This window comes from Mustelus asterias, chromosome 26 (assembly GCF_964213995.1).
Source record: "Mustelus asterias chromosome 26, sMusAst1.hap1.1, whole genome shotgun sequence".
NCBI lineage: Eukaryota > Metazoa > Chordata > Chondrichthyes > Carcharhiniformes > Triakidae > Mustelus > Mustelus asterias.
In genome coordinates, this window is record NC_135826.1 from 44004212 (window position 1) to 44025172 (window position 20961).

The window sequence follows — 20961 nt, forward strand, 5'->3', positions numbered from 1 at the left end:
TACTATTTGTAATTTTTATAAATGACTTGGAGGAGGGGGCTGAAGGGTGGATCAGTAAATTTGCTGATGACACCAAGATTGGTGGAGTAGTGGATGAGGTGGAGGGCTGTTGTAGGCTGCAAAGAGACATAGATAGGATGCAGAGCTGGGCTGAAAAATGGCAAATGGAGTTTAACCCTGACAAATGCGAGGTGATTCATTTTGGTAGGACAAATGGAAATGTGGATTACAGGGTCAAAGGTAGGGTTCTGAAGAATGTGGAGGAACAGAGAGATCTTGGGGTTCATGTCCATAGATCTCTGAAGGTTGCCACTCAAGTGGATAGAGCCGTGAAGAAGGCCTATAGTGTGTTGGCGTTCATTAACAGGGGGTTTGAGTTTAAGAGCCGTGGGGTTATGCTGCAACTGTACAGGACCTTGGTGAGACCACATTTGGAATATTGTGTGCAGTTCTGGTCACCTCACTACAAGAAGGATGTGGAGACACTGGAAAGAGTGCAAAGGAGATTTGCCAGGATGCTGCCTGGTTTGGAGGGAAGGTCTTATGAGGAAAGGTTGAGGGAACTTGGGCTTTTCTCTTTGGAGCAGAGGAGGCTGAGAGGAGACTTGATCGAGGTTTATAAGATGATGAGGGGGATAGATAGAGTGAACGTTCAAAGACTATTTCCTCGGGTGAATGGAGTGGTAACTAGGGGGCATAACTATAGGGTTCATGGTGGGAGATATAGGAAGGATGTCCGAGGTGGGTTTTTTACTCAGAGAGTGGTTGGGGTGTGGAATGGACTGCCTGCAGGGATAGTGGAGTCAGAAACTTTAGGAACATTTAAGAAGCTATTGAATTGGCCCATGGAGCACTTCGGGATGATAGGGAGGAAATAGCTTGATCTGGGTTTCAGACAAAGCTCGGCACAACATCGTGGGCCGAAGGGCCTGTTCTGTGCTGTACTGTTCTATGTTCTATGTTCTATAAAGAAAATACTTACCAACCATGAATCCAGACCCAGGCAATGCTGGTGACTCGCAAATCACTCAGTTGGACTCAGGTTTGCTTTCCTTCTCTCCCTATTGTTTTGTGGGACCTGGGCACCACTGGCAAGGTCAGCATTTGCTCTTCATCCCTAATACTCTTGAACTGAGTGGCATGTTCAGGCATTGGATGGGGCGCTTAAGAGTCACGGACACGTCCAGTCATAGCATGAAGATGTCACAGATTTTAAAGCTGCATTTTAAAGGCAGCACGGTGGCACAGTGGTTAGCACTGCTGCCTCACAGGGCCAGGAACCCGGGTTCGATTCCGGCCTCGGGTGGCTGTGGCTGGAATTTTGCCGGCACGGCCGTCCCAATTCCGGGAGCGGGCGGGACTCAGAGAACGACATTCTCCGTTGGCCTCGGGTGGGATTGTACGAATCTCGGGCGGACGTGCCGGTAAAATTCCACCCTGTCTGTGTGGAGTTTGCACGTTCTCCTCGTGTCTGCGTGGGTTTCCTCTGGACGCTCCGGTTTCCTCCCACACTCCAAAGACGTACGAGTTAGGTGGATTGGCCATGCTAAGTGTCAGGGGGATTAGCAGTGGGACTACAAGTCTGTCTCGGAACAGACTGAAATCACTTCCATTTGTAGTAGTACTGATTTTTTTTCCCTCATCAGTATCTGTTCTCTGTGTGTGTGATAGTACGTGTGACACACTGTTAAAACCACTGGGGAAAGATTGTGAAATAAATTATCTTTATTTTTAACTTCACAAAAACTTGCTGCTGGAAATTATTTAAATTGGGACAAATCACTCTGTGGGGAATAACACACAGATATAAAAACTTTGATCATGGACAATAATAAACACGAAGGGTGGGATTTTATGGCCTCACCCACCCTGAAACTAAAATCCCACCCGAGGTCAATGGACATTTCCATCGTCCACCCCTCACCCGCTCCGAATCCCGTGGTGGGCGGGACTTAAAATTCTGCCATAAACTCTGTCTGTGACAGTCGACCACATCATTGTGGGTCTAGAGTCACATGTAGGCCAGACTGGATAAGGACAGCAGATTTCCTTCCTGAAAGGATATTAATGAACCAGATGAGTTTTTGCAACAATCGGCTATTCCTGGTCACCATTAATGAGGCTACTTTTCAATTCCAGGTTTTATTAATTAACTTTAAATTTCACCAGCTGCCAACTAAATAGACACACAGACAAACATGTACATTGACACGCACATGGATACGCACATGTGAAACTGGACAACGTCTACCCAGGAACGTGTGAATGAGCTTCTCCCTGCCCTGAGATACCACCCATTGTTGGCGTGTAGCTGGACAGTGGTTTGGTCAGCCAATCAATCCCACGCTGGGAGATCTGTTGATGGACTGACCACCTGCGGTGGACCCTAACCCGTGGGATTCCGAAGCAACCATTGTCATTGCGATCGTGTAATGTCTCTTAGAGTTCAACAATGCCGTTGCAACATTTAGTGAAATGGTCTCCAATTTGTTGTGTGCCATCGATATCAAGAATAGAGAAAGAGCCTTTGGATCTGAGAGAAGGGAGTCTGACACACATTATCCTCTACAAGTAACATCTGGTCTTCACCTTCTCAACGGCAAATAAAGATGGACAATGAATGCTGCTCTGGGCAGTCATCCTACACCCAGATTCATAGAATCCCTACAGTGCAGAAGGAGGCCACTCAGCCCATCATGTCTATACCGACCACATCCCACCCAGGCCCCATTCCTATAACCCCACATATTTACCCTGCTAATCCCCCTGACACTAAGGGGCAATTTAGCATGGCCAATCCCCCTAACCTACGCATCTTTGGACTGTGGGAGGAAACCGGAGCATCCGGAGGAATCCCGTGCAGACACAGGGAGAACGTGTGGACTCCGCACAGACAGTGACCCAAGGCCGGGGGAATTGAACCCGGGTCCCTGGAGCTGTGAGGCAGCATTGCTAACCACTGCGCCACCGTGCCGCCCATCATACATTCTTCATGCGGGAACTTGACTTCATTGGCCAGGTTATTGGTTTCGCCTTGCTGATACCATCTGTTGGTTCAATGACAATGTGACTGGCTGGGCCAGGCATGATGTTGCCTCATGCCTGAATGGAAATGCCGTGCTAAATTCTCCCTCAGTGTACTCGAACAGGCGCCGGAGTGTGGCGACTAGGGGGCTTTCACAGTAACTTCATTGCAGTGTTAATGTAAGCCGACTTGGGACTAATAAATAAATTTTAAATGTTGCCCCAGATGCAGTCTTATTGCATTACAGTAACTGCACTGTGCGGTGGTTATTAATAGTGTTTATTCTTTATCGAACTCTCAGATTCTCTGGTGTTCTAACAATAATACTGCTTGTTTTCCAAATGGAAACATTTTTTATGCTAAAATGTTAATACCATTTGTTAGCCCACAAACTAATATCGTGATTGGTTCCACAAACCACAGAGTAATGAGGGTGACAATTAATACGTTCACTGAAGCACCAAATAGCATTACCACAGCAACGGATAACATTGTTAGCCCAACAATCACTTCATCTCCCAGTGATAATGCCACTTGCTGCCTCACTGATTCAGTTGCGTCTGGCGAAGGGTCATGTTGAGGACAATTTTTGGGAGCCTGTGAGAGTGGCCAACACGATGCGTGGGGTGACTGTTCGAGTGTCTATGTGTGTGTCTGTGTGCGTGTCTGTTTGCATGTCCGTGTGTGTGGCAGGGACCCGGGTTCAATTCCAGCCCTGGGTGACTGTCTGAAACCACTGTCGATTGTCGGAAAAACCCATCTGGTTCACTAATGTCCTTTAGGGAAGGAAATCTGCCGTCCTTACCCGGTCTGGCCTACATGTGACTCCAGAGCCACAGCAATGTGGTTGACTCTTAAATGGACTGGCAAGCCATTTAGGTGAAGGGTAATTAGGGATGGACAATAAATGCTGGGCCAGCCAGTGGCGCCCATGTCCCATGAATGACCAAACAACAGCTGAGCCTTCAAGTCCAGCCAAGTCCCACAGTGTCACCAGTACAACGCTGGACACTAACAGAATAATATACAACAAATGAGGGAACACAACATTGTTTCTCCCGCAATAAAGGAAATGTCCCTAGCTCCCCCTGTAACCATCAATGTGTGTTAACAGTGTGCTGTGCCAGTACATTTATACACTTCGCTCTCTGTTTAAGCTAGCTTCACTAAAAAACAAGTTTAAGTTTATTTATTAGTGTCACAAGTTGGCTTACGTTAACACTGCAATGAAGTGACTGTGAAAATCCCCTAGTCGCCACACTCTGGCGCCTGTTCGGGTAACACTGAGAAAGAATTCAGCACGGCCAATGCACCCTAACCAATACATCTTTCGGACTGCGGGAGGAAACCAGAGCACCCGGAGGAAACCCACACAGACACGGGGAGAATGTGCAGACTCCGCACAGACAGTGACCCAAGCCGGGAATCGAACCCAGGTCCCTGGCGCTGTGAGGCAGCAGTGCTAACCACTGTGCCACCGCGCTGTGTTATTGTAAACACTACCATGTGAATAAATATTTTACATACTAGCGAAATGTAAAAGAAGCATTGCTTTTCTGGCTAATAATTTCCATTTTATTTGTACATCAGTTATTATGATCAGCCATTCAGAGGAATACAATTAATTGGATAGCTCTACAAGAGACAACACTGGGATGATGGGTTGAATGGCCTCCACCTGTGCCAATGGTGATAAAAATATGGATAATGTGAAGCCGATATAATGCAGAATTTATTTTATTTATTAGTCACAAGTCGGCTTACATTAACGCTGCAATGAAGTGACTGTGAAAATCCCCTAGTCACCACACTCTGGCGCCGGTTCAGGTACACTGAGGGAGAATTTAGCACGGCCAATGCACCCTAACCAGCACGTCTTTCGGACTGTGGGAGGAAACCGGAGCCCCGGAGGAAACTCACGCAGACATGGGGAGCAGCTGAAATTTAAGTTTCAAAAACACCTCCCACCATTGTGATCTCAAAAAGTCTGATAATAAACACAATGGAGTTGGTTGGGAAAGTTGTATCTGTGATTGGAGGTCCCTCCTTGTCCAAGATTCTCCTTCTAACTCCGCCATCCCTGTCTCGTTGTCAGCTGATGGTGAGCTTCACCAATGAGATTTTTCCCCTGCCCCATGCCTCCCAGTGCACACTGCGGCACCTTAAATTGTAATCAGAATCGCAACGGAACTTGCACAAAGCCAGAGAGTGGAAGCGGTGCCCAATTCCTGTTCCGCTGTTGGGAATGGCGCACCACAGTTAATATTCCGCCCGATCACTCTCTTTCCCTCTCCGCAGATGCTGACTGACCTGCTAAGTATTTTCAGTAAATGTGATGTGGGAACACCAACACCTGGAAATTGCCTCCCGACCACTACTGACTTGGAAATCGATCAGCCGTTCCTTCACCGTCCCTGAGTCAAGATCCCGGGACTCCCTTCCTAATAGCACTGTGGGTGCACCTACATCACGCAGACTGCAGCAGTTCAAGAAGGCAGCTCACCGCCACCTGCTCAAGGGGCAACGCCCACATCCGATGAATGGTGGTCGGGGTCTGGAACGATCTGCCTGGAATTGTGATAGAGGCAGGTTCAATCGAGGCATTCAAGAGGGCAGAAGATGATTATTTGAATAGAAACAATGTGCAGGCAATACAGGGAAAAGGCAGGGGAATGACACTAAGCCATGATGCTCATTTGGAGAGCCAGTGCAGACACGATGGGCCAAATGGCCTCCTTCTGTATCCCAACAATTCTGTGATTTTTTGAAATTTATTTCAAATTTCCATCATCTGCAGCATTTTACTGGTTGAATTTGGTTGGGGGACCCAGGCCGGGATTCTCCAGCTGTTCTCACCCCTGCTGCCAGAGAGGATGGAGAATTCGGCACTCAGTCAAATTGAGGGTGGCACAGTGGTTAGCACTGCTGCCTCACAGCGCCAGGGACCCGGGTTCAATTCCTGGCTTGGGTCACTGTCTGTGTGGAGTTTGCACGTTCTCCCCGTGTCTGCATGGGTTTCCTCCGGGTGCTCCGGTTTCCTCCCACAGTCCAAAAATGGGTGGATTAGGTTGATTGGCCATGCTAAATTGCCCCTTAATGTTCCGGGATGCGTAGGTTAGAGGGATTAGCGGGGTAAATGTGTGGCCTTATGGGAATAGGGCCTGGGTGGGATTGTTGTCAATGCAGACTCAATGGGCCGAATGGCCTCCTTCTGCACTGTAGGTATTCTATGATTCTATCTCCATTCACTGCAGCGGGACTGGAGAATCCTGTTCCCAACATCGAGAAGGCGATGCCTTGTGCTGGTTCCTTGCTTATTGGTGGCACTCTGAAACCTCATGCCAGTAGCCATTCTTCAGGTGTGAACGTGGATCTAAAGGTCTCAGAGACTACAGATAGAATCTTAAGAAAAAATGGGTCTGACTGAAAACTGGTGTGATTCTCTCTAGGGAAACAGGCTGGTTTTGTCTCCAGATCTCATGGCACCAGGGGAGGGAGGCGCGTTTAATGCCATCACGTTGAGGGGCAGAGCCTAAACATGGCAGCAAAGCCTGGCTGCACTGAGATTGGGGCGCCGTTCAGAGAAAAAAAATAACCTCCCCTCCCTGTAAGTGGAACCCCTAATGGGGTGGTAAGATACTAGACGTTAAGGCACTGACAGAACTAGCAACATTCAATTGAATGACTTCTAAAATAAGTTTATGAGCCAACTTTTGATTTGATTTGATTTATTATTGTCACATGTATTAACATACAGTGAAAAGTATTGTTTCTTGCGCGCTATACAGACAAAGTATACCGTTCATAGAGAAGGAAAGGAGAGAGTGCTTAATAGCGTTACAGCCATGGCTCGGGTGTAGAGAAAGATCAACTTAATGCGAGGTAGGTCCATTGACAAGTCTGACAGCAGCAGGGAAGAAGCTGTTCTTGAGTCGGTTGGTATGTGGCCTCAGACTTTTGTATTTTTTTCCCGACGGAAGAAGGTGGAAAAGAGAATGTCCGGGGTGCGTGGGGTCCTTAATTATGCTGGCAACTACAAGAAGCAATTTACACATATGAGATGCATAATTGGTTCAAACAAGTGATTATGATTGTAAAAGACACACAGCTGATATTTTGAATGTATTATTGTTGATTTTAAGGAATATTGTTCGCTTTAGTCAAAAAGCATTTTACCGCAAGGCATCATGGTAGAAGTCATTAGGGTGAAGCCACATTTTGAGAGAATATTTGAACCTTGGAAATATGCAAGTTTGATCAGGAAAGTTTCGGATAGGAGAACATTTAAAACACTTTATCATATTTCATGAACAGGGTTTATTCACTGTCCGGACCAAATGGACTGGTGCCCAGACGTGGTGTCACGAGTTAGTCCATTTAGACAGTGACCTTTAAGGCAATCCATGAGAACGTTAATTTGAACTCTGGGCCAAGCGTCTTAGGCTGCTGGGCAACCAGGGTGTGGGGTCAGCCAAGAGAGGAGTCAGCTTCCGGATTTCACGGACCAATAAAAAACCATTATGCTGAGGGGTGGAAATCAATTGGCTAAAGTATTTGATTTGTACATTTTGAAGATGATTGATTTAAAGTTGCTGAAAGGCGGGAATGATTCATCAGAAAAAACTATAATCGATCTGTGTTTGATTGTATATGTTAGATTCATTGGAGAGGTTCTGCTGCTCTGAATTCCTGACAGCCGCTGGTTTAAATAAAGTTACGCCTTTATACAGAGATACCTACCTCCTGAGTCTTCTACTGTCTAAACTTTGGGCAGTACCTCGAGTACCCCACAACAACCCCACCCCACCATGGAGGCCTCAGGGGCTCCCCCTCCATCATGATCAATGGCAGCATGATGCCAATCTAACAGTGCCAACCTGTGCCAAGGGGCAGTGCCTCATGGGGCTTTACCAGGGTACTGCCTCTCTCCTGGGGGCTATACACAATTATGCCTGGGGGGAACCCATGACAGGTTCACGTCTGGGTGAACACGTTGTAAACCGCACCAACGCGATGTCACATCGGCAAGGGTTGAAAATACAGCAAGGGATCATATCTGGTTGGGGATTGGATAATGATATTTTAATTTGTTAAAATACATTAAGAACATGAGGCAGCATGTTGGCACAGTGGTCAGCACTGCTGCCTCACAGCGCCAGGTACCCGGGTTCAATTCTAGCCTCGGGTCACTGTCTGTGTGGAGTTTGCACTTTCTCCCCATGTCTGCATGGGTTTCCTCCGGATGCTCCAGCTTCCTCCCACAGTCCAAAGATGTGCGGGTTAGGTGGATTGGCCATGATAAATTAGTGCCACTTAGTGTCAGGGGGACGAGCGAGGATAAATGCGTGGGGTTATGGGGATAGGGCCTGGGTGGGATTGTGGTCGGTGCAGATGTGATGGGCTGAATGGCCTCCTTCTCCACTGTGGGAATTCTATGATTCTATGAAAAAGAGGTTCTTGCCCTCTGTGGACGCGAATCTGATTAATCGGCCGGCAAGAGGTGGTGAAAATTGCCGGCGAGATTGGCGATTTGTGAGTTTTGCCAGATCTTGAGCTCCTGTGGCCGTTCCCACGTATGGAGAACCTGGCTCAGGATAACTCCAGAGATCAGAATGAAGCTCGATTCTTAGTTCATTCCACAGTCCAATCATGTCTGATTTGCCCAGGATCTTGCCTCCATGGTGGCACAGTGGTTAGCACAGCTGCCTCACAGCGCCAGGGACCCGGGTTCAATTCCCGGCTTGGGTCCCTGTCTGTGTGGAGTTTGTACATTCTCCCCGTGTCTGCGTGGGTTCCCTCCGGGTGCTCCGGTTTCCTCCCAGACTCCAAAGATGTGCGGGTTAGGTGCATTGGCCATTCTAAATTGCCTCTTAGTGTCTCAGGATAAGTAGGTTAGAGGGAGTAGCGGGGTTCCGGGGATAGAGCCTGGGTAGGCTTGTTGTTGGTGTAGACGCGATGGGCCGAATGGCCTCTTTATGCACTGTAGGGATTCTATGATTGACCGTGCTAAATTGACCCTTTATGTCAGGGGGACTAGCTAGGGTAAATATAGGGCCTGGGTGGGATTGTGGTTGGTCCAGACTCGATGGGCCGAATGGCCTCCTTCTGCACCGTAGAGATTCTGTGATCTCACAGTCGCCAGTTGAGCCGAGTTTTCTTGTCAACTTCCTCCTGGTGAAATATTTCAGACGCCGGTAATGAGATTGAGTTTAATTGTTGTTTTACAAAGGATCATTTGAAAAGGTCAAAGTCCTTAGATTTAAATGTTGATACGTGTCGAATCCTGCTCTAAATGACACAGCTGTGACATTTAAGCTCTGCCGATCAGTTCAGCATCTTAATTAAAAAACACACTCGGAACAAGGGGAAGTGGAACGGGAGTGTGAAAGATATGGTGAGGCTGCAGGTTGTACGAGATACTCTTCACCCCACTGGAACGAGACCTGCCAGTCACATCTCTCCGACAAACAAATTCATGAAGGACACACCTCTACTCTTTGAAGTTCCGTCACCCGTTGATTGAGCAGGAAGGTTTCACCCCCACATCAACACCTGAGCTGTGTGTCCCAGGCCTCAACGATAATATCACTGAATATTCCAGTGGTCACCTGTTACAGCGTTACAAAGATCACGTGGCTCCAAGCCATCCTCAAAACTTTCACTGAAGTGTATAACAGCATAGATCTTACACTAAACATCCGGAAGACAAGGTTCTTCTACCGACCTGCCCCCACCACACAGCACTGCCCCACCCGACCCAGTTAGCAACATCGATACTGAGATACAACACCACCCTCGGTGTGTCCGCGCAGCCTTTGTTAACCTGAGGAAGAGAGTGTTAGAAGACTAGGACCTTCAGACCCAGCACCAAGCTCATGGTCTGCCCAGCAGCAGTAATACCCACCCTCCTGTATGGTTCAGAGACGTGGACTATGTACAACGGGCACCTCAAAACCCTGGAGAAGTTGCGCTGCCTCCGCAAGATCCTGCAAATCCATTGGCCGGATAGGCGCACCAATACCAGTGTTTTCACTCAGGTCAACATCCCCAGCATCGAAGCTTTGACCGCGCTCGATCAGCTCCGCTGGGCGAGGCCACATCATCCACATGCCTGACACGAGACTCCCGAAACAAGCGCTCTACTCGGGGCTTCTACACAGCAAGCGAGCCCCAGGAGGGCAGAGGAAACACTTCGAGAACACACTCAAAACCCCCTGGAAAAAAGTGCAACTTCCCCACCGAGACCTGGGAATCCCTGGCCGAGGACTGCCCGAAGTGGAGGAAAAACATCCGGAAGGGGCTGAGCACCTTGAGATTCATCGCCAAGAGCAGAATGAAATCAATCATCAATAGCAAAAGGCACCCCCCCCTCGCCCCAGGTAACCACCCCCCCCCCCCCGTCCCCCACCCCACCCCCCAGGTACACCACTGCCCCAGGTAACCCCCCCTCCCTCCCCCCGGGTACAGAGCCCCCCCCCCCCACCATCCCCCGGGTACACCACTGCCCCAGGTAACCACCCCCCCCCCCCCCAGGAACCCCATGTCATCCACCCCCTGCCCCCGGGCAACCCCCACAGGCACCTCACCACCACCCCAGGGCCCCCCCCCCCCAAGGCACCCCACCCCCACCCCCCCAGGTACCACACCCCCGGGCACCAACCCCCCCCCCCCCCCGGGTACAGCCCCCCCCCTCCCTCCCCCCGGGTACAGAGCCCCCCCCCCCCACCACCCCCCGGGTACACCACTCTCCCAGGTAACCACCCCCCGCCCCCCCCAGGAACCCCATGTCATCCACCGCCCCCCCCCCCCTCCGGGCAACCCCCACAGCACCTCACCGCCACCCCAGGCACCCCCCCAAGGCACCCCACCCCCACCCCCCCAGGTACCACACCCCCGGGCACCAAATCCCCCCCCGGGCAGCCCACCCACTTGGGCAATCCATCCCCCCGTGCACCCCACCCACACCAAACCCACCCGGGCACCTCAACCCACCTGGGCAATCCACCCCCCCCCCACCCCCCGGGCACCTCATCCACCCCACCCCCACTCCACCCTACCCACCTGGACACCCCACACCCCCAGGCACCCACTCCTCCAGGCACCCTACCCACCCTCCTACCCCACTCCCCTGGCACATCACCCCTCCCAGGCACCCCACCCAGACGGGCACCCCACTCACCCAGGCAACCCCCCCCCGGGCACATCACCCACCCGGGCACCTCACCCCTCCCCGGGGCACCCCACCCACTCGCTCCTCCAACCACCTGTGACACAGACTGTCGGTCACACATTGAGTTCCCCAGTTAGTTGAGAACTCTGTTTTATGCAGCAGGAAATCATTCTCCGTTCTGAGGAACTGCCCGAGAAGTCGAGGTTCCAGTGTTCCAATCTTTGTCACCCTAATCGTGACGGTGCTTGGTGAACTTTTCAATAATATTTCTTATTCAAATGAGCCATTCCCCAGTGAGCCCCAATATCAGTGTTGTTTGCTTTCCCAAACACAGCAGTGTGAGAGTTTCCTGATGCTGAGGTTGTTTGCTGCCAAGTTAACGAGCAGTAAGATGTCCCCCCCTTGGCTGCCAGGACATCGCACACCCCTCGGCACTGAAATTACAACAGCTCTCAATGAACTTCACTGGATTGCACATGGTCCAGTGGGAAAGAACTCCTGTCTGCTATCCAACTCATTAAACCCCCCAGGGCTGGTTCAACAACCATGTCCAAAGCACCCGATAGGTTAAATTATAGCCCTTTTTGTTTTAAACTTCCTAATACATTTCCAGTTTATTGTTGAGGTTATATATTCAGAACAAAGAACAAAGAAAATTACAGCACAGGAACAGGCCCTTCGGCCCTCCAAGCCTGCACTGACCATGATGCCCGTCTGAACTAAAACCCCCGAACCTTCCGGGGACCATATCCCTCTATTCCCATCCTATTCGTGTATTTGTCAAGATGCCCCTTAAAAGTCACTATCGTATCTGCTTCCACTACCTCCCCCGGCAGCGAGTTCCAGGCACCCACCACCCTCTATATGAAACATTTGCCTCGTACACCTTCTTTAAACATTGTCCCTCGCACCTTAAACCTATGCCCCCCAGTAATCGACTCTTCCATCCTGGGGAAAAGCTTCTGACTATCCACTCTGTCCATGCCCTTCATAATCTTGTAGACTTCTATCAGGTCGCCCCTCAACCTCCGTAGTTCCAGTGAGGACAAACCAAGTTTCTTCAACCTCTCCTCATAGCTAATGCCCTCCATACTGGACAACATCCTGGTAAATCTTTCCTGTACTCTCTCCAAAGCCTCCACATCCTTCTGGTAGTGTGGCAACCAGAATTGAACACTACATTCCAAATGCGGCCTAAAAGCGCTGGTGGACATAGAACAAGCTTTACCTGGTATAGGTTTCTGCTGAGGTCCCTCGATTAAGATTACAATGCCCATTAGCCATTGTAGGTAAGACCAACGGAGCCTCTGATTCAATCAGCCTTGGCGAAACATCTGCATCCAGCTGTGACTCAGTGGGTAGCACTCTTCTCTCAGTGTCTGAATGTCATGGGTTCAAATTCCTCTCCAGGACTTTGGCACAAAATTCCAGGTTGACGCTCCAAAGCAGTATTGAGGGGGCATTTCACCCCAAGCCCTGTCCACCTCTTCAGTGGAAGCAAAGCATCTCAGGCCTTGAGTTCAGTAAAGAGCAGCTGTGCTACCTCTGTCCTCGTCAATATTTATCCCTCAGTCAACAAAACTGCAAGTCCCGATGCACTGACTCTAGAATAGAAGCCCTACAGTGCAGAAGGAGGCCATTCGGCCCATTGAGTCTGCACCGACCACAATCCCACCCAGGCCCTGTCCCCATACATTAACCCTAGCTAGTCCCCCTGTCACTAAGGGGCAATTTAGCATGGCCAATCCACCTAATCTGCACATCTTTGGACTGTGGGAGGAAACCGGAGCACCCGGGAGGAAACCCACGCAGACACGGAGGAGAACATGGAGACTTCGCACAGACAGTGACCCAAGCCGGGAATCAAACCCAGGTCCCTGGTGCTGTGAGGCAGCAGTGCTAACCGCTGTGCCACCGTGTCACCCAGCTCTGTGGCAATTTCCCGGGAAGTTTGATCTTCCAACGTGCAACTCCCCTGCTCACTGCGACCTCCAACTCTGGACACAATTCTCTGGCCGTTCACGCCGCCACTGTCAGCGAGGATGGAGAATGTGGCACTCAGCCAAATCCCCGTTCACTGTAGCAGGACTGGAGAATCCCAGTGGCATGAACAGCTGGAGAATCCCACCCTCTCAGTTGGAATAGGAGACTTTGGAGGTTCTCTTAATTTTTTTTTGTTTATATCCAATTCAATCCAATCAAACTCCAATTCAAAGTCTCAGTAAGTGAGACTTTCCAGATCCAAGCTGACATGACAGGCCTCTCACTTCCTGTCCTGGCCTTGATCTACATGATCCAAGCTGATTGGAGCAGGCATTTGCACCTCCTCCGAGGCTTGGTCTCATTTGCATCTTAGCCAAAAGGCCTGGATGCCGCTTTAAAAAATTGCTTCAAATGAAGTCTCAGTGTAACCTCATGGCTTCAACCAAGTGCAGGACAACAAAACTACACTTGATCCCGGCCAAAAGACCGTGAAGCAATTCTCTTAATTAGCCTGGGAAATGTTAGACAGAAAAACCTTCGTGTCACTGCTATTCAACTGAGCATCGCCCCACCCCACTCCCGCACCCTACACTCTCCCTCTAACTCCCAACACCACCTGACCAGCTCTCACTCCCCAACTACCCTGCACCCCCTCCCGATGCCCTGCCTATCGCCTGACCCACCTATCCTACCCACCCACCACCCAAACAATCCAATGTTATGAGGAAGCATCTCCAATGTAGATACGCTCTGCAAGGAATTGTGTCGAACCCCCTCGGGGCGTATGACTCACATTGAATGTACACAGTGAGTATTACATATATCACAATTGTATTAAAGCACCTTACATTGCAGCATTAACAGAGAAAAACAAAGAACAAAGAAAAGTACAGCACAGGAACAGGCCCTTCGGCCCTCCAAGCCCGTGCCGATCATGATGCCCTAACTAAATTTTAAAAAGCCTTCTGCCCTATAGTCCGTCCCCAGGGGGAGGCGATGGCCGAACAATGTTATCGCTAAACTATTAGTCCAGAAACTCAGCTAACATTCTGGGGACCCTGGTTCAAATCCCGCCACGGCAGATGATGGAATTTGAATTTGATTTTTTAAAAAGTCTGGAATTAAGAATCTACTGATGACCATGAAACCATTGTTGATTGTCGGAAAAACCCATCTGGTTCACTAATGTCCTTTTGGGAAGGAAATCTGCTGTCCTTACCTGGTCTGGCCTACGTGTTACTCCAGACCTACAGCAATGTGGTCGACTCTCAACTGCCCTCTGAAATGGCCTGGCAAGCTACTCAGTTCAAGAGCAACGAGGGATGGGCAATAAATTCTGGCCCAGCCCGCGACACCCATGTCCCACGAATGAATAAAAAAAAATTATGTACCCATCCAGATGCCTCTTAAATGTTGCTAATGTGCCTGCTTCCACCACCTCCTCTGGCAGCGCGTTCCAGGCACCCACCACTCTCTGCGTGAAAAACTTCCCCCGCACATCTTCCTTAAACTTTCCCCCTCTCACCTTGAACCTGTGGCCCCTTGTAATTGTTGCTTCTACCTGTATAGAAAACTGAAATGCCTTTGTACCATTTGTGATGACCGAGTTGGAATGTTTGCAATGTTTCTTCCATTGTATTGAAGCGCTCAGTGTACTACAGGGTGTTTGTAGAGAACCTGAATAGCGCTGCACTTTGTGTGATGGCCATTTTGAAATGTTTGTAATGTCCTTGCAGATATTTTATGAATAAAGTGCGTAAGGAAAGGTGATGTCAGAAGACCTGTCTGGAGGTGTGGAGCGCCCGCATTGCGCTGGGAGTAGGAGTGGAGTGGCAGTCTGACTGTGATTGCTCCGACTGTGGTTGCTGCTTCTGGGAATATCTGGTCCTTATCACATTGCTGTTTGTGGGAGCTTGCTGTGCACAAATTGGCCACAGCATTCCCTGCGGTACAATAGTGAGCACACATCAAAACTAATTTAGTAGACTGCACAGTGCTTTGAGGCATCCTGAAAGTTGCAGTGTGAATGCATTCGCAAAACTGAAGCCAGCAGGGTGAATGGGAAATTGTCAGAATGGATACTGAAACAAAAACCACAAAGGCTCAGTCGTTTTTCAGACTGGAGGGTAGAATCTCACGGTAACTCCCAGGGCCTGCAATTAGGATGGCACGGTGGCACAGTGGTTAGCGCTGCTGCCTCACAGCGCCAGGGACCCGGGTTCAATTCTGACCTTGGGTCACTGTCTGTGTGGAGTTCGCATGTTCTCCCTGTGCCCACATGGGTTTCCTCCGGGTGCTCCAGTTTCCTCCCACAGTCCAAAGATGTGCAGGTTAAGTGATTAGCCATGCCGAATGTGTGGGGTTCCGAGCGGGGAAGATGAGCCTGGGGTATGCTGATCTGTCAGAGAGTCGATGCAGATTCGATGGGCTGAGTGGCCTCCTATGCACTGTAGGAATTCTATGATGTTGGGATTCTATGACCACTGCTCTTTTTGATTTATGTCAATGAGTTGGACTTGGGCATATCGGGTGTAATGTCAAAGCTCACAGGTGAGCCAGAACTTGGGAATGTTGGGAAAAGTGAAGAGGATGAGTGGGATTTTATGGCCTCGCTCGACCCAAGACCAGAAAATCCCACCCCAGGGTCAACGGACATTTCCATTGTCTGCCCCTCGCCCAGAGGATTCTCAGATGGGTAAGACGATAGAATTCTGGTGTATATCAACAGGAGGAGTGGCCAAAGCAATGGGGAGGTGGTGGCCGAGTGGTATTATTGCTAGACTATTAATCCAGAAACTCAGCTAATGATCTGGGGGACCTGGGTTGAAATCCTACCATGGCGGACGGTGGAATTTTAATTCAATAAAAAAAATATCTGGAATTAAGAATCTACTGATGACCACGAAACTATTGTTGGAAAAAGCCATCTGGTTCACTAATGTCCTTTAGGGAAGGAAATCTGCCGTCCTTACCTAGTGTGGCCTACATGTGACTCCAGATCCACAGAAATGTGGTTGACTCTTAACTGCCCTCCAAGGGCAACTAGGGATGGGCAATAAATGCTGGCCAGCCGGAGACACCCATGTCCCATGAATGAATAAAATAAACATAAGCACATGGCAAATAAAATTAACGCAGAAAGTGTGAACTGATACATTTTGGCTGGAAGAATGTAAACAAAATGGTGCAATTTGAGAGGAGGTGCTTGAACAGAGCGACCCGGGGATATATGTACATAAATCTTTGAAGTTGGCAGGTCAAGTGTATAAAATTATGAAAGGCATAGATAGGGTGAACGGTGGGAAGCTTTTCCCCGGGTCAGTGGTGACGTTCACGAGGGGTCATAGGTTCAAGGTGAAGGGAGGGAGGTTTAACACAGATATCAGAAGGACATATTTTACACAGAGGGTCGTGGGGGCCTGGAATGGGTTGCCGGGCAAGGTGGTGGAGGCGGACACACTGGGAACTTTTAAGACTTATCTAGACAGCTATATGAACGGAGTGGGAATGGAGGGATACAAAAGAGTGGTCTAGTTTGGACCAGGGAGCGGCGCGGGCTAATTGTTCTTTGTTTCTCGTTTCAAGGCTTCATTCTATGATCATCTTGCTGGTGCCAGTACAGAGCGAGACTGCGGATAGTTGGGAACCTGTCTCGGGAGCAGGGAATTCATATGGTGTTCGTGGAAGTGGAAATGAATAGGGTTGGGAAGCATTTTCCGATCAGGGCCAGTGTGATCTCCTGGACTCGTTTCGATCGCCTCAGGGGGTCGGAGAGGAATTTCCCAGATTTTTTTTTCCCCATATTGGCCCTGGGGTTTTCACTCTGGGTTTTCGCCTCTCCCTGGAGATCACATGGTCTGGAATGGGGGGGTAGGGGTGAGTTAATAGGTTGTGATGAACAAAGCATCATAGCTGTGAGGGACAGCTCGGGGATAGGATATTAGTATGTAGATAGGCTGGAAAATTGGGCGGGGATCCTGGATTCAGGATTCAATCCTGGACCGGGGAGCGACGCGGGCTTGGAGGGCCGAAGGGCCTGTTCCTGTGCTGTATTGTTCTTTGTTCTTTGTTCAAGTTGACAAAATGATTGAAAATACACAAAGGATCCTTGACTCTGTAAGAAAGAGTGTTCAAAAACAAGGAAGATATGCTGCCCCTTTAGAAAATTCAGAGGCCTCAGCAAGAGAATTGTTCAATTCTGGACATCACACGTTGGGAAGAATGTCAAGGCCTTAGAGAAGGTGCAGGGTATGAGGAACCTCAGTTACACAGAGAAGCTGGGATTGTTCTTCTTCGAGCAGCGAGGGTTGAGAGGAAATTTGATAGAAGTGTTTAAGATCATGAAAGGTTTTGATGAAGAAAATGTTGCCAGGACAAGAGAAACGGTGGGGGGGGGGGGGGGGGGGGGGGGGAGATTTAATCTGATTGGCCAAGGAACCAGTGGTGACATGAGGAAGCATTTTTAATCAGTTATCTGGTAGATGCTGCCTGAGAGGGCGTTAGAAGCAGATTCAATAATAACTTTCGAACTGGAATTGGATACTTGAAGAGGAAAATAAATTGTGGGGCTAAGGGGAAAGAGCAGAGGGGTGAGAATAATTGGACCAATTCTTCCAAAGGGCCCAGCACGGAAATGATAAGCTAAATGCCCTCCTTCATTTTCTGATCTAGTCAACTATTTTCATAAACCTCACGCCAGCTGTAATTGGATATACATTTATCAAGATGGCGCCAGAGGGAGGCGACTTCTTGCGAGCTGTTCCCAGCAAACCCTCTAATTCTATCTTTTAAAACTCTGCTCTAATTCTTATAAACTCTCTAACAATTAAACCCTAGCTATGACTGTGACACTATATACTGCACCCTTCCCTTTCTTTCCTCCCCTATGTACTTTATGAACGGTATGCTTTGTCTGTGCAGCACGCAAGAAGCAATACTTATCGTTGTATCCCAATACATGTGACAATAATAGATCAAATCAAAAACCTCATAACTGTTAGCAACCTGAGCGTGGGGGTCCATGTCAGAACGTGGTTTTATTGGTAAAACGCACAGTAAATGAGTAATAGAACAAGAACAGAAAACAGTACAGCAGAGGAACAGGCCCTCCAAGCCTGTGCCGATCACATTGTCCTATCTAGACCAACTGCCTGTTTCCCTCTATTCCCCATCTGTTTATTTATTTACTTATTAGTCACAAGTAAAGCTTACATTAACACTGCAATGAAGTTACTGTGAAATTCCCTTCGTCGCCACACTCCGGCGCCTGTTTGGGTCAATGCACCCTAACCAGCACGTCTTTCAGACTGTGGGAGGAAACCAGAGCACCCGGAGGAAACCCACACAGACACGGGGAGAACGTGCAGACTCTGCACAGTGACCCAAGCTGGGAATCGAACCTGGGTCCCTGGCGCCGTGAGGCAGCAGTGCTAACCACTGTGCCACTGTACCGTCATCTGTCCATATGTCTATCCAGGTAAACCCTTTTCTGCACTCTCTCCAAAGCCTCCAAGTCCTTCTGGTAGTGCGGGGACCAGAATTGGACACAGTATTCCGAAGTATCTGCTTCAACCACCTCACTTGGCAGTGCATTCCAGGCCCTCACCACCCTCTGTGTAAAAAACTTGCCCCACACATCTCCACTGAACCTTTCCCCTCTTACCTTGAACTTGTGCCCCCTTGTAATTGTCATTTCTGCCCTGGGAAAAAGCTTCCAACTGTTCACCCTATCCTTACCCCTCATAATTTTATAAACTTCTATCAGGTCGCCCCTAAGTCTCCGTCTTTCCAGGGAGAACAATCCCAGTTTATTCAATCTCTCCTCATAGCTAAAAACCTTCATACCAGGCAACATCCTGGTAAACCCTTTTCTGCACTCTCTCCAAAGCCTCCAAGTCCTTCTGGTAGTGCGAGGACCAGAATTGGACACAGTATTCCAAATGTGACCTAACCAACGGTTTATACAACTGTAACATAATTTGCCAACTTGTATACTCGATGCCCCGGCCGATGAAGGCAAGCATGCCAAATGCTTTCTTCACCACCTTTTCCACCTGTGCTGCCACTTTTAAGGATCTGTGAATTGACCTGACTGATCACTGATTCGAAGATCATCCCACTGTGTAACTTAACATTTTGGTTAATTAAATTCAACCTACTGTTAACCAAATTGTTGGATTACACATGGCAAAGATCATAAAGGCAGCTAAGACTCAGTTAATTCATCCACATTTGTTTGACCTTCGTGCCAACAATGGTGACTCCAAGGATCACAAGGGTCATGTGGAAGTCTGGAGGAATTGAAGTCTCTTCTCCATAAGAATTGTAATAATTTGATAATCAGGCTTGAAAACTCCAATAGTCTGTCATCAGAATTCAGACTCCTTGGCTGTGGAGGCCAGGTCATTGAGTGTATTTCAGACAGAGATGGATAGGTTCTTGATTGGTAAGGTGATTAAATGTTACGAGGTAAAGATGGGAGAATTGGGTTAAGAGACTTACCAGCCTTGATCGAATGGCGGAGCAGATTCGATGGGCCAAATGGTCTAATTCTGCTCCTATATCTTATGGTTATCCTCCGAGGTCTATGGGGCCAGTACCCAGGAGGCCTCACTCCAATGTGAAGCCCCAGCAGTGGGTAGCTTCATTGCAGTGCAGTAGATTGTAACATCGGCCTTAAGCCTGCTCAACATCTCCGCCTCTCTTTCTCTCTCTGCCTGCTCCGACACTCCTTAAAACCAGCCTCTTTGACCAAGCTTTTGGCCATTTGTCCCAGATATCTTCTTGTGTGGTTTATTTCCTATTTTGTCTGGTTACACTCCTGTGAAGCATCTTACCATATTAAAGGTGTTGTATCAGTGTGAGTTGACGGTGTTATGGTGTGACTCGCAGTGGTTGAATGTTTAGTTTTGCCTATTACCCCCCTGGGATTCACAACACAAAGCTGTCTAAATGGATTGGGTGCAAAGGGCTCAAGAATTCTCAAACAGGCAGAGACCTTTCGACCTGTTTCCACACTAGGATCTTACAACCACCGAGAGAGGAAACCTTCATCCCGTTAAACTGGGCCCCAAAGAAAGACAGCTCTTTCGTATATGTACCAACCAGACTTCCTCCTTTTTGAATAAATACTAAGGACACTTATTGCTGGTAATCATTCCAACATGGTATTCAAAACATTCCTTTGACCTCTGGTCAAATCCTTGGAGAGACATTCTCTCCCACACTGTCTGCCGAATATCATTGGATTCCTACATCATTCCGTGGCAGTGCCAGATATAAAACCTGGAATGGATCAGTACGCTGACACAAATCCCCTAACACCATTATCTGATCAAACTTCCGATCTCAATCTTGAACATCTGTCTCACTCCTAATTTATTCCACTCCTAATGTACCTCACACCTAATGTACCTCAATCCTAATTTATTCCACTCCTAAGGTGCCTCGCTCCGAACGTGCCTCGCTCCCAATGTATTCCACTCCTAATGTACTTCGCTTCTAATGTACCTCAATCCTAATGTATTCCACTCTTAATGTGCCTCACTCTTCCTGTGCCTCGCTCTTAATTTATTCAATTCTTAATGTACCTCGCTCCTAATGTACCTCACTCCTAATGTATTCCACTCCTAATGTACCTCACTCCTAATGTGCCTCGCTGTTAATGTACCTCACTCCTAATGTATTCCACTCCTAATGTACCTCACTCCTAATGTGCCTCGCTCCTAATGTACTTCGCTGTTAATGTACCTCGCTCCTAATGTGCCTCGCTCCTAATGTACCT

The 20961-nt window shown here is 48.7% G+C and overlaps 1 protein-coding gene across 1 annotated transcript in view; it reads right to left on the minus strand.

The window, feature by feature from the left end:
* hapln4 (hyaluronan and proteoglycan link protein 4) overlaps window positions 1–10134 on the minus strand; it is a 64667-nt gene extending 54533 nt beyond the window's left edge. The window contains exon 1 of the mRNA XM_078198742.1: window positions 9964–10134. Within this exon, the coding sequence (XP_078054868.1) occupies window positions 9964–10134 (171 nt within the window). The remainder of the gene's footprint in view (window positions 1–9963) is intronic.
* Between the last annotated feature and the right edge of the window lie 10827 nt (window positions 10135–20961).